Source organism: Pseudopodoces humilis, chromosome 3 (assembly GCF_049639895.1).
Source record: "Pseudopodoces humilis isolate 2021_Gansu_Grassland_sample_001 chromosome 3, ASM4963989v1, whole genome shotgun sequence".
In the NCBI taxonomy this organism is placed as follows: Eukaryota; Metazoa; Chordata; class Aves; order Passeriformes; family Paridae; genus Pseudopodoces; species Pseudopodoces humilis.
In genome coordinates, this window is record NC_142202.1 from 26485616 (window position 1) to 26502932 (window position 17317).

Consider the following 17317-nt stretch of genomic DNA (forward strand, 5'->3'; position numbering starts at 1 on the left):
TGGTTTCCTCTTAAGTGGAGAAACTGTGGTTAAAATATTCATCAAAGTGGGTTTGTTCTGGTAATGGCTGTTGTCTTACAGTCCTTGAAGAATTTTTTCCAATATTCTCAAGTTTTCTTCAAAATCAACAGAAATTGGTAAAAGTCCATTATCTGTATGAGGAAATGATAATAAGAACCATGGAGAAAAGTTTATATAGATAATTTTTATATTCAGTCATTAATAAAATGTCTTTTAATTTCTTTTTAAATGTGTAATAAAGTCAGTAGTATGTATATGAAGTGTATTTCTCCTAGGCTTGTTACTTTATAAATGTACCATTGACTAAAAACTACATTAAATCAAGTTAAGTCATATTTGTACAACTTGGATTGTCTCCATTAGATGTACAATGGCTTGCTCTTTAATTATGACTCTTGTTTTCCATATACCTTAGTCTTAAATGTATTTCACAGTAGCATAAAGCTGTTCCAGTAAAAGAGTTAAATATTTATTCACATTCTGTATTCTGTATTAAAGAACTTTTTTTTTTTCCTGTCTATGAAAGGGTAAATATCTTTTTATAACTACCCTTGGCCATAGCAGCATGTTCTGTACAAACGTAGCTAACTGCACTGGCAGACAAACACACACAGTTCAAAAGAATACATGAAAGAATACATTAGCACAAGAAGTGATGTTCCCTTTTGGATTCAGCTTGTATCAACATGTGTACATGGTGCTCTCTCTGTGCCTGCCTCAGCCCTCCCCTGCACTTCTGCTGGTGGCAGTACACATGTTTCTTAGTCTACCTTAGCTTTGGCCTCTGTACCATCCCAGTTGGGTTTTCTAATAACAAAGCTATGATTTTTGGCAGTGAGTGCAGCTTCTTTTCTTTTTTTCCTTCATTTTTTTCCTTTTTTTTTTTGTTGTTTTTCTGAGAAAGTGGTTAGATTTTGGGAAATTATGCAGTTCAGTTGATTAAGTTACATAATTTAGGGAAAGGATGAGAAGAATAAAATTTTATTCTCCAAGAACACAAGCAAGGAGGCACAAAGTGGGTTTACAAAACAGTGTTGGTAGTTACTGGGATGACAGCACCATCACTCCTGACTTGGGAGATGCCATCTGTTTTGTGTAACTCTTGTGGCCACTTCTGTACTGATCCAGTTGCATGCATTTCAGCATGTGCATCTTGGACATTCTCGTCAGAAATTTGGTTGCTGTATAGTTACAATCAAATAGTGAGTATTGAGGTACCACACCCTGACAGATGCACAGTTCTGATAGCTCTCCAGGACCTGTCTAGTTGTCATGTGTTGTTAAGTAAGCTGACAAATGTGGTTGGTATCATGTGAACCAAAAAGGCCTGTTTCTCTTCTGGAAGAATTGAGTTCTTCCTACCTATATGTTTCATAAACAGAATTTATTGCAGCTGACTCCTGCCTCCTGCCCTCTTGGGGTGATGGGACCATGGTGGAGATGAGAATCAGGCCCAGTATATGCATATGTGCCTTGTTTGCTTGAACTTGAGGAGAACAAAAGACATGAATAAAGCCAAAATACTGATACGTTAATTCATAGCTCTGAAGTAAAGCCAAGAAAATATAAACAAATGTGGACATGTGAATTTACCTTTGTGTATGTACATAATTTCTTCCTAGCTTTGCTGCTTCTCATGTTTGTAATTTTTTTTTCTCCTTTTCCCAGAGTAACCATTTTTTTATTGTAGCTACATAGCAGTTTAGGAGTTAGTAGACAGTAGGAGCAGGGAAGCAATAAAGCAAAAAACACCGAAAGAGACTGCATCCAATTACTTACTTTGTGTTGCAATACAGACTGCCTTTACATCAGTTGCCTTTGAAAATTAGTGTTTAGTGACTAATTATTCAGGGTGATGTGGCAGAGGAGCGAGCGGCTAACTCCCAACAGAAACAAGCCTTAATTTTTAAGCTTATTTGAAATACCGCAGTTGAAAGTTGAGGAGCCACAAGTGTTTCCTCCTCAATTACTGGAGTTTTGATGTCCCTTTGGTTTCTGCCACAGCCGTGGGTGTGGAGGGGCAGGTCAGCAGTGAAAAGACTCCTCAGGACTTTGCCAGGAGCTGAAGGTGTTTTGGGGCTACCGATTGCCCCCAGTTTACATCACTCCAGGCTCTGATTTTAGCTGTAAATTTAGAGGAATTGCCTAACTTGGCAGAATTGACTGCTGCTTTTCTGGCCAGGTAGCTGAAGTAGTCTGACCCTTTGGTATCAATATTTTTACTTTGTAGTAAGCAAAGAATGAAATTTAACCCAGCTCAAGCTACTAAATTTCGATTTTTGACTTAAACTAGTGGCAAACTTTTGAATACTAATGAGAATTCAAAATCGCAGCATGCAAAGGTTTCACTGCTCCAGTTTACCTGATGACTTAGTTTGGAGGAGAGAGACAATTAAAGAGCTACTGTATAAAATAACATCTTTCCAAAGAGAAAGCTGGGGCTGAGAATGAGCTGTGTCCTGGCATGTTTGTACAGAGAAAGCCCACACTCCAGGGCAAAAAGTGTAGCTTGGCCCTCAGGATCTGTGCTTGATCATTGTTGCAGGAAGTGGAGGAAGCTGTGTTACAAGGAATGATCAAAATGTAGAGCATCTGTATTGTTATTTTCAAAAATTATTATTCCCTGCTTGCCAAAGAAATGGCTGGTTAATCTCTCTTTCTGGATATCCATCATCTTACCATGGATAGCTGTAAGTCACCAAGAGGTACAGAAAGAGAAAACATTAACTTCCATCATTTTCAAGTGCACGCTAAAATGGTTAAGATCCAAAAAGTAAAGAAGGGTTGGCATTACTTAATAGAGATTTTATTGCAAGATCTGTTTTCTTAACTTTAATATTAGAAGATTTGTCACTTTGGGAGGACAAAGCATGACATACTAACAGACAATGCTGCAAAATAATTTTCATGAGTGTTTTGAATGTTCTCTAAAGGAGACAGAACATTTTCATTTAGAGTTGGCATGTGCCCTCACTGCAGTCTTTAGAGCATCCAAGCACAGAGACCTCATGCTTGAAACAAGGTGAAACAAAGTGGCTTTCTGTTGTAGGTGCTCCGCTGCCTTTCTATACAGAATTTACGAGTAAAGATGATGTAGTGAGCATCATCAGAAAGCAGCCAAAAGCCTTAGGAGAAGGAGCTACTTCTGTGTTCCCAAGGCTGGGGGCTTTACTTGCTCTATCTTTGCTCTGTTGAAAACCTCACTGAGTGTGATGGAGACAAGCCTCTGTGAGAGCATGGTCTCTAAGGACTGGCTTCTAGTTTACAACTGTCTGCTGGTTTCAGAGACCCATTTAATTATGGATTATTTAGTTTGGCTAGTTCTAGCTGAAATTGGAAGGAAAGAAATCCCAGCTGAAATGCACTGTAGTGGACTGTATAGCAATTTTTTCAATTTTGTCAATATAGTTACTTTTCAATTCCCTATAAGTGCTTGCTATCAGGTGTTCACACCTTTAAATTTCAATTTTACTTAGCTTACAGCTTACATAGAGAGCCTGGAGATGCATGAGAGAAGAAAGGTGATGTGGAGAGGTTTTAGTAGATGGCCTTTTATGTGGCTCTTTTTGGTGAAAATTTCTACATCTTTATGGCTTGCTGATTTCTTTTCAAGGGTTGGAGAACCTACAACATATTGAAGGGTGGGCTGTTTATTTTCCTTGTGTTGTTTTTATGTACTGAAATATTGTAGTGAAATGGGTGGGGTGTAATGAATGTTTCCAAAGACCTTCCTTTGAAAGGCGTTTTTCCAGCCCTTGGTGGTCACCACCCATTTTCCTGTGCTGTGCAGGCCTCTCTCATTGTTCCTACCCACAAAGGCCCCTTGTGTGAACCTGTCAGCAAATGTGCCAACACAGCAAGCTAAAATATCATGAGATACTGATCCAAGCCTGCTGAAGCCCCAGGGTTTGCCCCCACAAATGTTGGTGGGTATTGCCCAAGGCACAACACAGGGTTAGATCTAAATCTTGGGATTTGTCAACAATGCTCTGGATGACTCTCTGAACTGTTTGGGGCTGAAGCGAAGGTACACATACCACTGATAGCTAAGTAATGCAATGGCAGTGTTTGTCCCTTAGGCTTGAAATAAAGCCTAATTGAAAAATGGTCCCTGTTTACCTGCAGTTGCACCATCTTGTTAAATAATGCCTGGTTGTGGTTTAGTATGGGCTGGGGATGTGGTCAGTGCCCCATCAAAAAATGAGGCTGGTTTTGAATTTAAGTATGGGGCCCACCACCCCCCCAGCCTGCAAATAGCACTTCATTCACCTTTAGCTTTAGCCCCTGTTGAAGAGATAAAGTACATCCTTTCATATGTGTTTTTTAGAGTAGGTAAATAGTTGGGTTATCGGAAAACAGATCTTAGCAATACCTGCTGAGCCTTTGAGCAACAATGTGTATGGACCTCTAGATTAGCTGTCAAAATTGACTGATTACTACAAGTAATGCCCCAAGATAAGGATCTGTAATCTCTCAAACACAAATCATTGATAGACATCTGGGGTTGTGCATTGTCATACCTAACCTTATCGCTATGACTGCAGTGCAATTCCAGGAGAGAAAAGCTGAGTGATACATTTATCACACACACAAAAAATTTGGCTGATTTAAAAGTTCAGTTTTGGCCAATGTTGAAACAGTCATTCTGTTGTGTTGTTTAGAGTGTTTGCTGCTGGGCCTTCTTTAGTCTACATGTTATCTCTGAAGCTTGCGTTGCCTTGGCTGTTGTCAGAATTGATTGCAACAGGGAAGGAATCCATGATCTTGATGGAGCAGAGCAGTGCAAAACCAGTGTGGGGAGGGAAGACCTGGGCTGAGATGATTGGCTGGTTCACTGTGATTTGACCATATGCTATCCTCCTTGTTTCTTTCCAAATGTCCCTAGTACTCGAGAAGATGGAGGATGTGTTTCTCTGATCTGTTTTTAATGTGGGCAGCTTTACAAAGGTCACCCAGAGCTGTTTCGACCCTCTGTGAGCAGCACTGGTACTTTCTGAGCATACAGTGACTTGGAGCAGGATACTGCACTTCCTGAAAACTAAGCCAAAGTAAAGTCATCTAGCCCTAATATAGGCAAAAAGCCAGTGCCACTATCTGCTCTAACAGCTGATCTGCAGCCTGGCATCTTGTCTGCACACTGTGGGCCTCAGGTGGTTCCGTGGGGCTGGGCCTTGCCCCAGACACAGAGCATTTGGCACATCCTCTGAGGTACCAGGCTTGCGCTGGTGTGGCAGCTGTGGGACAGGCTGGCACTCGGCATCGTAAAATAATCCAGGAAGAGATTAATGGCTGTGAAATCCTAACTTATCTTTCTGTTCAAGGTACTCATAAAACCAGAGGAAAAAAGGAAGAACATAAATCCTTAGACATTGTTTTGCTTACTATGATTAAATTTATCAGACTCTCTTGACATATTGTGAACCTAAATGCTTTAAAAAATGGCAGTGCTCCTGTAGCGTCAGTGAGGTTTACAATATTGAACTTCCAAACTGATACATAGTTGCTGTGATAACTTCAGTATTTACAGTAATACCTTAAATTGCTCTTACAAAGTGTTTTTATTTTAGTAGCTGCTTTAAATGCAGTTAGTGGTATAAATAATGCCAGGGCTATAAACATTTTAAAACTGTATAGGTATAATGCTTTTTGTGGTAGTACCACCCATTTTTCCTTTTTATTTTCAAAAATCAGTGCCAAGAACGTTCATGAAAATAAATAGAGTACAAACCCAATCTTTTTTAATTATTATGACTAAAGGTACAATCAGAGATTCAGACAGAGAAGTTATAGTCTTATGTGTGCTTTTAAATTTATCCCCTGTCAAGAAAACCTATTCCTGGCTGTGTTACTGTCAGCTGTGAGGCTCTTGGAGTGATATGGACCTAGTGAATCATAAATATGTTTGAAGGCACAAAAACCTTGATATTCATTTAGGCCTCATTTCTTGATATTGTAATTGTAGTAGCCAAATCCTCTATTGCTGTGCCAAGCATCCTAATGAGAATGGAAATTAGTTCCTCATTCTTAATGCAGGCTCTTCCTCCCTCTGTCCCTGACACTCAAATTTCTTATTTTCCTATCATCTCACCTTTGGTTTTAAACTATGGTGAAGGAATTGCATTAATATTGCTTATGCCAGTAGGTGCCAAGCTTTGCTGAACTAGCAAGTATTTTTTTATTTAATGAGTATGTACAGAAACACAAGAAATCCCTCAAACAAGCCAAGGAGCTTGTGGTGAGTTACTGTAAGTTAGGGCAGCTTTAAAGGAAGGGTGGAAGATACTTAATTTCCTTTTTTTGTAATAGCGCTTTCTGTTAGTAGCCTTTCTTGTTACCTTCAAAGTTTCATTTCCTTTATTAACAAATTCCCTATTTTGGCATCCTTTGAGTTTGTTTTGTCTGTGTACTGGGTACTGTATCCCAGTGGGCAGCAATGCTGCTTTAGCACTTGCCCTCCATGAGCACTCCACATATTTCAAACTGGTTTTGTTTTTTTTTTATCTGCCTGAAAATAACCATGTCCTTTCCCTTTCACTTTTGCTCTTGCTGGTGTGCTGAACCCAGGCATCTGGTGGCTTCTTTAGAAATAGTTATTTTTACTGGAAAGAGGTATAAGGAGGGATCTGCATGGCACTGTGTATGGGTTTCCTTCACAGCTTTCATAGTTTGGCCTGAATTCATGGTTAGTGAGTAAATTCCTCCTTCTAGCACTTTTTATTTACCCATGGTCTTTTATTACTTTAACAGAGGGAGCTTTCAAAAGCACAGCATGCCATCCAGAATAAACTGCTTGTCAGGTAGAATGGTTACAAATACTTTTTAAAGGAATTTTACGGCTAAGCAAGCATTGACTGTTGGCTGCTTGGTGTCTGCAACACATCTCTGGGGCAGTCAAGTGTTGTGGTTCTGAGATAGCAATGGTGCGCCTCAGAGTCAGCAAAACTCCTTTTTTATTATTCTGGTTCAAATCAACTAGGGATTTGCCAAGCAGAAAGTAATGCAAAATAGAAACTCAGCAAAAACTGGATTTTGTAGTTTGAAATAAGTACTTTTTGTTATCTAAGGTAATATTGCCTATTAAAATACTTCTATTGAGTTTTTACAGGTTTAATTTGAATTTTTTTTATGCTAAGCATCTGATTTTTCATTTATCTGAACTGTAAAGTATTTTCTTATCTTTTCATTCACAGAATGTATTTTTCTTATTTTGCAAGTTAGCATGTGATGCTTTAAACTATTTGAAATGAGCATTTTCTAGAGAAATTTAATGTGACAACTTAATAAACTGTGGATTCTTGACCTTTAAAGTGCTGAAGCTAGAAACATTTAATAACCAGCCATTGGATATAAAGTAATATGCGTGTTGTTTTACTAGTGTGCATACATGGCAGTTTGAAACAAAGTCCAAGGGTCACCAAAATCATGAAGTTAACTCAAGCGGGTCTGTCTGAACTGTGTAATTCAAAGTGCTGTCCGGATGTGTCACACAGTGTAGGTATGAGTGAAGGCTACCGGGTTACTTAGAGATATTTTTCTGCAAGGTGTGCATTTCAGTTTCTCTGAAAGCTTCTGTGATCTGGAGCCTGCACAGTGGGAGTGTAATTCAGTGCAGTTGCTGCACTGCTGAATTTTATACAAGTGTGTGTGTGTATACAACCTGAGTATTGACCCACGTGGACTTGTGAAGAGCAGCGAAACATTGAACAGAGGATTGCTGTCCTGGCAAGTCCCCTTCATCAGCTTAAAGGAGGCCACCAATGTCCTTGACAGAAGGGAGGACCCCTGACGCTGACTGCCTGGCACCCTCATCAGCTGAGTGGGTACCGAGGGCTTTGAGGGGGTTGGAACAGGCTGCGGGAAGGACTAGGCAGATGTGTGCGTGGACGTGGTGGGCGGGGATTACTGGTGGACGTGAAGTACTAGTGGGATTGAAACTGCAGAGAGCAAATACACAGTCAGTGGAAATAGGATTGAAAACTCAGCTCAGTCCCTGGCTGCTGAGCTGAGAGGGTTGTGTTGGTGCCTAACCAAATTTTGGATCAGTGAGTGACTCCATGAACCGAAGCTCCCAGGTGGGGGATGATCTGTGTGCCTCATTGTTTGTGGTGCTGATTCTGTGTCAGAGGTGCCTTCTGAGGATGCTGCAGCAGAACAGTGGCAGCAGTGCATCCCCTGGTTGAGGCTGGCTGCCTCAGCTGTTTTCCTGGCTGCTGGAGCCCAGAACTGTCACAGCAGTGGGCACTGGGAAGGCAGTTCCAAAGCTGACATGGTAGTTTTGCCAGATTGTTTAAATGAGATGGGTTATGTGGGGCTTCAGGTTTTTCCAATAAGTTGCCGTCCCTGGAGTTTCCAGTCCTGCAGTAAGAGAGGCTACAGAAAGTCATATTATGGTTTTCACCCTGGGCGTGCAAGACCTTTGTCTGCAGGCATTCCTACTTATTTCGTTGAAGCTGTGTTGCAAGGGCCTGCCAGATAGGAGCAAGGAGATAGGAATCTGGCTCCTGGGATCCATGCAATGCATTCCTACATCACCTGGGGTGTTTTCGCCTGGTGGGATCAACAGCTCTGTTCCTGGGCATGCGACTAGTTTGGTGTTTGGATTCTAGGGAGAAGTATGGAGAACTGCTTATGAAAATTTGGAAGCTTCACCTGGGAGTGCAAATAGCTGCCAGTTGTTTGTCATCTATTCTCACGTGCATTGGTCCATAAATTCTATTTTCAGAGTGCAAACTAAACCCACTAGGAGGGACTGGGAAATCATGTAAACAGCTGTCCCGAGGGTACAGTGCTGTACTTGTGTTCTGTGTCACAGAACTGCCTGTGCCTCTGGAACTCTTCCTTTCCCAATGGCTTGCGTGCCCATAAGCAATGCAGCACGGCGCGTCATCCAGCAGCCCTGGGAGAGTCCTTGCTGGGAAGCAGCACCTCCCTGTTCCTTCTCAAGTCTCCTTTTATGTAGCCAAGTCCTGAATGGAGTCACCAGACACATTCCTCAGCTTGGCTTCCCCATTTCCAAAAGAAATTGGAGCTTCTCCTTTCCTTTCTTGGTTTATTTGTACCAGTTATGCTGTGATTGCAGCGTGAGAGTGCATGTGCAGCTCAGTGGAGTCTTATCCTGCTGGACAGTCCTGGGACTCGTGAAGAAGCAGGTGTCTAGGAGCTCCCTGGAGGCTTACCTTGGAATACCTTGGGGCTTTGGACCAGCATATGGGTGGCTTCATTTGTGGTGGCTTTCTCTGCTCTCCCCTCTTTTCTTTTAGAAATGTCAGAGTGAGTGAGGTTTCTGCTTGGGTTGCTTCTCCAAGCAGTGACGCACACATGTACTCTTTTTCTGCCGCATAAGTGGGTGGTTTATGTGCTAGGAGGGAATGATTCATAAATTAGCCAGAGCCCAGGCCTTTTCTCTATTGCTCAGGTGATGTGTGAAGAGGATTCAGTGTCAGCCTTTATTTCCTCCTGGCCTTCAGTCGTGCAGGTTGCTGTGCAGTCACTTTACCACTCTCCAGCTATGGGTGGTCCAGCCTCACCCAGGGTGAAATGCTAATCCATGTGGGGGTAACTGCAGAGCGAATTATTAATGGCCTACAGTCTGCAAACAAAAATCATGAAAAGACTGGTTTTTGCAGAATTCTATCACTCAACTGCTATTTTGGGAGTCTTTTGCAACCAGGACAAGTAAGCACAGAATGACAATCTTTGACATGAACATCCCTGGGAGGTACAGCAAGCAAGCGTAGATGGAGGGTTTGAATGGGGAGGTGGCAGGGGGGCATTTTGGGTCTTGGTGGGCTTACGCTGCCCTGGCTACAATAACAACACGACTCAAGGGTGTGCTGTGTGAGGGGAGATGGGGAGGAAAATTGAAGTGCAGGAAGCCACAAGGGGGAAATGCTTAATGGGCAAGTTGTTTATTTAAAATACAATGAATGAGCAAAAAAGTCTTTTGAAGGCAACCAGGCAGGCTGATTCCTTCCCTTGTTTTCTGATGTGAGAAAGCTCTTGTGTGGTGTGTAATGAACGGAGATGTCTCTCTGCAGGGGACCTTAGCAGGACAGTCAGAAACACTGTTGAGGGAAAGCATCTGCAACAGAGAGAGAGAGAAAATCTTTCTCTGTTCATAGTGTTAATTATTAGAAACCTTGAGCAACCCATGGTTATGGAAACCAGCTTGTCTCATTAGCCACACTTCAAAATTATATTTACAGAGGTTAGAAAACTAAATATTTTTCTTTGTGGCTGCAGTAGTGTCATGAGAGACCCTGTCTTATACAACCTGTTTTTAGTGTATAAATTGTGGCCTGTCTTTGGCCTTGGTTCCCAAAGCTTCATATTTAAATGAGGAGGGATTGGATCTTGTTTTTGTTTGGATCTTTTGGTTCTAATGTGAAAATTGTGGCCTCTAGATTTAGAACAGAGCTCAAACATTTATGGTTGAAGTTATATTTTTCAAGCGACAATTGGAAATGCTCACAAATACTGCTACATAGTTTGTTCTGTTTGGGTTTTTTTGCTTCTACTCTTTTATTTCCTTGGTATAATTAGAAACTGAGATTTGTTCCCAGTCTAGCATCTGTATAGGCACAGAGTAGGCACATTTTTCTTTACAGAGAGCAAGACGTGTTTCTAAAAGTACCATCAGTATAAGTATTATACATGACTCTCCTGTAGCCAGCAGTGGCCGCAGGAGAACATGGGACATTTTTTGTTGTATTTTCTCAGATAGTTGTAAGAAGGGACTTTTTTTTTACATGGATGTAGTATGACTCTTTCTTAGCAAGGAGAAAAGTAATGAGTTAGTGTCACCTTGTGAATTTCCTTTAGATTTAAACTTAGGTGAGTTGACGGACGATTCAGCAATACCCCATAACTATTTCTTGAAGTTGGATCCTGCCATTATGTACTGGAATGTGTCAGTTTCCTCCAGCTCACACCTCCTGTAAGAGAGACCATGTTATAAAACAATCACCTTGGGCAAAATAATTGTGAAAGAAGATTGCTGAGGGCTGATTATGGACCTTGAGAAGATACTGTAAGAATGTGAGCCCCCCTGTTGTTAGCATACCCACTAGTGAGCACCTGTCTGATCCCACATATGTGCCCAGCTTCTTGTGTTTCACAGCACAAGGGCTCTGCTGATCTGTTGTGATCTCGCTGCTTTGAGCAATGATGTTGAGTGTCCAGCCTTGTTGAGCCCCAGCACATACCTTATTGTGACTTTACTCTTGGCATTTAATGCACATCCTGGCTGTTTCTCCTTCTTACTAATTTATGAAGCCTCCTGTGGTTATGCTAGAATGCTGGAAGCTCCTGCAGACTGTCTAGGTCTTCAAGAAACAAATACTCTACTATGGATTAATGGCAGTTTTGTGTGAGACCGATCATGATTGAAACAGTTTATAGGATTAAGTAATGTGATTAATACTTGTTTTCCTCATAATCTTCATGGAACAGAATACATCTATTAAAATTCCTTGTTTTGATAGGGTGGGGTTTTTTGGTTGGTCCATTTTTAGTTTACAGGCTCATTATTTTATATTGACGTTGGAAAAAGCAAGTTATAATCTGCTTCATTTTTGGGAGCCCCGCAAATGGACACAGGTGCTGCTGGTGATTCGGGAAATTAATGTGCAGCCAAAACAGCCAAAGCAGAGGAGCTGTTCTACTTAGCGCCCTGTTCTGTGCTCAGTCAAGTGGCACTGGTAGACTGTTGCAAGAGTCGGCCTGAAAAGAAATCTATTCTGTGTTGGTGTGACTATAATCCTCAACTGCAAAACCTCAACTAGTGCAAGTGTAGGCACTCGTAGTATCAGCAGAGCTAAGTGGGGTTGAAATGGCTCATGGTTTTAAATGGCTTCAGATGCTTTCATGTTCTGAAATAAGAACTGTACTTCAGTACCTTAGAGTCAGTAGAGATCACTCTTAAAATGCCCTATCCCAGAACCATTAGAAATGTATTCCTTGTGCTTCTCACATGTTAAATTTAGCTTTATGTCCTTTGGTGGCTTAAATTTGCATACTTGCTTCATAAAATGCCTCCCCCTTTGTTATTTCCTGCCCTTCTGTTCTTCATGAAGTTTGAAGAAGGTTGGCCTTATTGGTTTTGTTGTACTCAAGAAGGGATCTATTTTCATAGACAATGGAGAGATGGTGATTTAATTAGAACAGCTTCTCCAAAGAAGGGCTATCTTGCAAGCAGCAGTATTTTCCATTTTGTGCTCTTCATGGTCAAAGAAAGATGGCTTTCTGGACAGGTTTTGGATTAAGAGCTAAGACAGTTCAAGACCAACACAATTTGGTACTCTATTACTACTTTTATTTTAATGTGGATTGCAGCCATTGAAACTCCACAACATTGTTGCATCTATGTCGCACCCATATTCACTCTAACTATTCTAGCATTAAAATGTATTGCCACTCTGTCCCAGAGTAAGTAAATTTAGATTGAACAAACAAACAAAAATATTTCAATGTTTCCTGAATCCCAGAAGTAGTAGTTTGCTGTTTCAGTTTGAATCTCTTGCCTAAGGCAGATTTCAATCCTGTTGTACTGCATGGGGATTCAGGGCATTCAAAGGCTGACTCATGTGCAATTGGAGGCCTTTCCAGCTGTGGCAGTCCTCTCCTAATTCCTATTCAAATGGTACAGATAGGTATTAAAGCCTGGCCAGCTGATTTCAAACACTTGATAGAATAGATTCATTGCTGAGATGTGCTCTTATAAATGCCTCTGAAGCTGTGAATCGCATTTCAAGAAATGCTTTTATTTTCTTTCTCTTCGTTACCTATCAGGAGCAGTTCCGAACGGAGGAAGGAGAAATCGAGAGATGCAGCAAGATGCAGAAGAAGCAAAGAGACCGAGGTTTTCTATGAACTGGCACATGAGCTTCCCCTGCCCCACAACATCAGTTCTCACCTGGACAAGGCATCCATAATGCGCCTGGCAATCAGTTTCCTACGGACTCATAAGCTTTTGTCTTCAGGTAAGATCTGGCTAAAAGAAGTTAGTTGTCTGGGCTGGCTGATGGCAGCTTGGTAAGATTATGCATGCTCTTCTCTGATTACAGGGTTACCAAAAGAATAATTAGCACAGGTTTTTTGCATCTCTAAATAAAACCTCTGAGACATCTTGAATGTGGTTACATTCAAGTTACGAGATTTTGAGCTTTCAAAAGTTTAATCAGAATTCAAACATATGCCTTAAGCTTCCATACTGAAGCAAATAATTTTTGATTTGGTGTGGCAGGCACGTTCATGCCTGCACATTCAAATAGCAGCTGGGATGCTCTGAAGGTCCAGTACTTGGTTTGAAAGGAGTAATACTGGCCAAGAGTAGTAGGTAGGTAGCTATACTAAGATAGCTAAAACAATTTCTAAATTCTTGATACGAGTGGATTCTACACAATTTTGCTCATGTTGGACTAGTAGGAAACATGAACAAGCATAATTTTTATAGCCTGTGAAAACTGATAAAATTAGAACTATTCTTATTTTGCCCCATACTTGAATAACCACTTTGATAGAAATACGTGGCTTGAGTAGCCTGTAAGATCAATGAAAACAACTGATGTTTCCAGAACTTTCACACAGTGACCTATGAGTGTTGAGAATACATTAAGAAAACAATGCTTGCATTGTTTGTGAATGGTAACCCCAGAATTTTGTCTTTTCCTTGATTAATGGCAAGACTCCCAATAAGGTCACGATTGCACTTCCTCTACTTAGAAAAGTTGAGTCATACGAGAGCAATTACTTTAATAAATGTTATTAGGAAGCATCCGATTTTGTTGTTGAATTTGCTGTTGGTTAGTCTGAAAGATACGGTAAATTCAATTCTGCTTCCATGTGCTCAGTAATTTCTTGTAGCATTTTTGGCTTTTTCTGAAGCCCACTGTATAAAATGTAGGTATTTTATCTTAGCTTATATAATGTAGTTTTATCATGTACTTCCGTGAAAAGAGAAGTTGATGTGCTGAACAGTGTTTGGAAATCATCTCTGATTCCGTCATGTAACTAATACTTGAAGAAGTTGCGTAAATAGGTAAATGATCTTAAACAAAGCCAATTTGTTAGTAACTTTCTCATAAAAACACAGCCTCAGCTTTTCAAATATTTATATGGAATGAACTGGAGACTGAAACACCATAGGAAAAGTAAACTTCTGAGAGGCTGTAACCGATATTATAAGTAATGTGCGTGCCTGTGAAAACTGATATGAAATAGTTGGATGCAGTCATCATCAGAAAAATACATTTTCTAACCTGCTAAGATTAAAGTGAACTTTTCAAATTAGTTTACATTTCTCAATGAGGAAAAAATCTACTGACTAATACATTTATTTTGATGCTTCTATACTGTTAAGGCTTAGACTCATTATTTGATAGTGATGACAATTCAGTATATGTGTATAAGATTCATACATATACATAAAGATACTATATTTCTGAGACATATTTCTGTACAGTGTTTGAAAAATAATGTGATTCATGTAGACAATTTACATTTTCATTAAGTATCACCAGTACCCAGCAGGAGAAAAGAACCTGGAAATAAAATATTAGAATAGCAAGAGGCTGTGCTTTAATATTTCATGCTTTCTCTATATTAGTTATTTGCTTAGCCTTAAATCTGATGCATTCACTTCCTCAGTCCAAGTATTTACTTGGAGTAAATCCTCTCATTAAAATTTGTGTTGTTAGTCAAATGCAGATTTGTCTGTGGCTGCATCTTTAGGCACCAGAGGTGTAGATAAGAGTTTCAAAATCTTAGATGCTTCTATTCTGAGGAACTGAACTTTAGGTACTTTAAAAGGATGGATTATCTGGAAATTTTGGGTATTATTTTCTGATAATGAAAATACATTATAATTAAAGAACTCAAGTCAGAAAACCTTGTCTGCTGCTCCTCTACTATCTGAGTATAGCTAACATATAAATTGAATTTTTTATCCTTGTAGACCTCTGAATAATGTCAGTCTTTATAAGGACACTGGCTTTCACTCGAAGGCCATCCAGTTTAATTCAGAGTGGTAGGTTTTTGATGCAGTTGGAGGCTTACAGGTCAAGAGGTTTGCTGCTTATCTGTTTTGATGAGTGTGAAACAAGATGGAACATGGGCTTGGGTGATGTTTGTGCCCATTCTGTTCTTCCTTCTGCTTTGGACCCTTTCTGAGCCCCAAGCAAAGCTACAGCAAAGGTTTCATGTATGTGTTTAGCAGCCTGGAGTTTCACCATAAATAATACTGTTGCATTTGAGAAGTCTGACTTGACTGACAAGGAAACTCTTGATAGATGAACTGGGAAATGGGGAGGTGGAAGGGCATAGAAGCAAATGCCCACCCCAGGCTGCAAACACCCTCTTTGCTTTATGTTGTCTTTATTCAATGGTTTTGATTATTTGGGGTGGACGTCCACTGTAAACTGGAGTTAAGTGAGTGTATTTGTTCTGTCAGTAATTCAGACATTGAAATAACATTTGCTGCAGCTTGAAACACTTCAAAATGTGATAGAGAAAAAACTACTGCTTTATCACTGTTTTGCTTGTTTCTAATTTAGTCTATCAAACCCTACTAGCACACCATATTTTATTTTGTTACTGTTTGTGGGCATGATTCTCAAACACATATCTCTGTTTTAAGGCAATTTTGCCTGATATAGAGAGAACAAGGCCTTTCCCAGGACTGTACCCTCATCTTTTTGCAAGCTGATGCTCCAGGTGGGATTTTGGAGATGGCCAAAGATAGGCAACTTGCCAGTCTCACTCTGCTGGCATTGAGTGTCTCATGCCCTTTCCTATTACTCCCTGAGTCAGAATAGGGCTTTTCACTTGTGTAACTCAGGCTGTTTTATTAGCTGTGTCTGCATAATGATCTGTTGGGAAGCCAAGACCTAGGGAAATGTATACCCACATTCTTCCAGCAGGTGAATGGCAGAGCCCCTGAATTTGAGCCCTCATTGAGAGCTCTCCCACTATGTGCCTTGAAAAATCCCGACTTCTGGATTGCAGAGTGCATGTCTCCTGCAGGCATTGCAGGGCCCGAGCTTGGCCCTTGGATCCTATCATAATAGGAAATAGCTGGTTGTATATCTCAGAGTTCAAAAGGGTAAAAAATACCAGGTTTTGCTTTATAAAAGTTGCTGCTTTACTTAGTAACACATTTCCCTTTGATTTTCACAGTAGGCAATTCTGTGTGGGAATGTTGGAGAGGAAGCCTTTAACATTTAGAAATGCAGGCTGTTCGTCTGACGGCCTGATTGAGATTAGTATCACAGGAAGCAAACTGAAACAATGGCTTTATAATACTGTTTCCATGTTGTGCACAGAACAGTACACCATATAATTGGAATGCTAAGTAGAAATATTTAATTATGATAATCTTAAATATTTTTCAAGATGTCTCCTAATTCTGTTGGCATAATACATTTTTGCCATCGTCACATTCAGATGTTTGGGATAAATTTAGAACTGATCTTTGTTCATCTCAGGTAAAGGTTTTGATCCCATAAAGTCGCTGCTGAAAATAGGCATTCAGATGCTTATCAGTAGTGGAGCTTTTGGATTTGGGATCTTATGTCCTTTAGTGTGGTCAGAAAAACTGTAAGCAGTACTTTTCCTATATTATTTCCTAGTATAGCTAGTAAGTAAGGCTAATGCTGTTTGGAGAGCTAATAGTTGGCAAAAGAGAAATAATGGCTTTTGCTAAAGAGTGGCTGCCTTGGTTAACAGCTAACATTGTGATAGATGCTAAGGCTGCCTCAGGTATCCTCTTTTGGTCTGATTATGAGGAGGAGAATCCATTTTAGGAAGCCTGTATGCACAGTGCCAGTAATTTTAAGTGTTTATTTGAACCATGCTGATACTAAAGGTGTTATAGGAACCAGAACTCTCTGCAGTGAGTTTTTGTGTGCAAGGACTATAGACTTTTTAATCAGGCTAATCAGGCAAACACAATTTTTTTGGCTTGCCTTAATCCCATCCCAATTGTGTGGTCACCCGGGTGTCTTTTCTGTGCAGAAATCCAGCAAAGGAAACTGGCTGAGAGTTGTTCTTGTGCAGGCAGACAGCAGCAGAAATGGGGAGGGGACAGGGATACAGACAGGAAGTTGTTTGGGAGAAGGGAGGCCACAAGGAAGCCAGTGTGAAGGTTTCAAGGGAGGGAGACAACAGAGCCGGAAAGCCAGCAGGGAGCAGAAGGGGAAAAAATAGCTTTTCTCTAGGCTTTTAAGGGAGAGGACAGACTGTAGGGAGAACTGATGTGGGCATTGTTTTTGAATGTCTGGACAAGCTGTATCTAATGTCA

At 40.5% G+C, this 17317-nt stretch overlaps 1 protein-coding gene across 1 annotated transcript in view; it reads left to right on the plus strand.

Annotated features, from left to right (window-relative positions):
* EPAS1 (endothelial PAS domain protein 1) overlaps window positions 1-17317 on the plus strand; it is a 74665-nt gene that overhangs the window by 28789 nt on the left and 28559 nt on the right. Inside the window, exon 2 of the mRNA XM_014252896.2 lies at window positions 12811-13001. Coding sequence (XP_014108371.1) covers window positions 12811-13001 — 191 coding nt within the window. The remainder of the gene's footprint in view (window positions 1-12810; window positions 13002-17317) is intronic.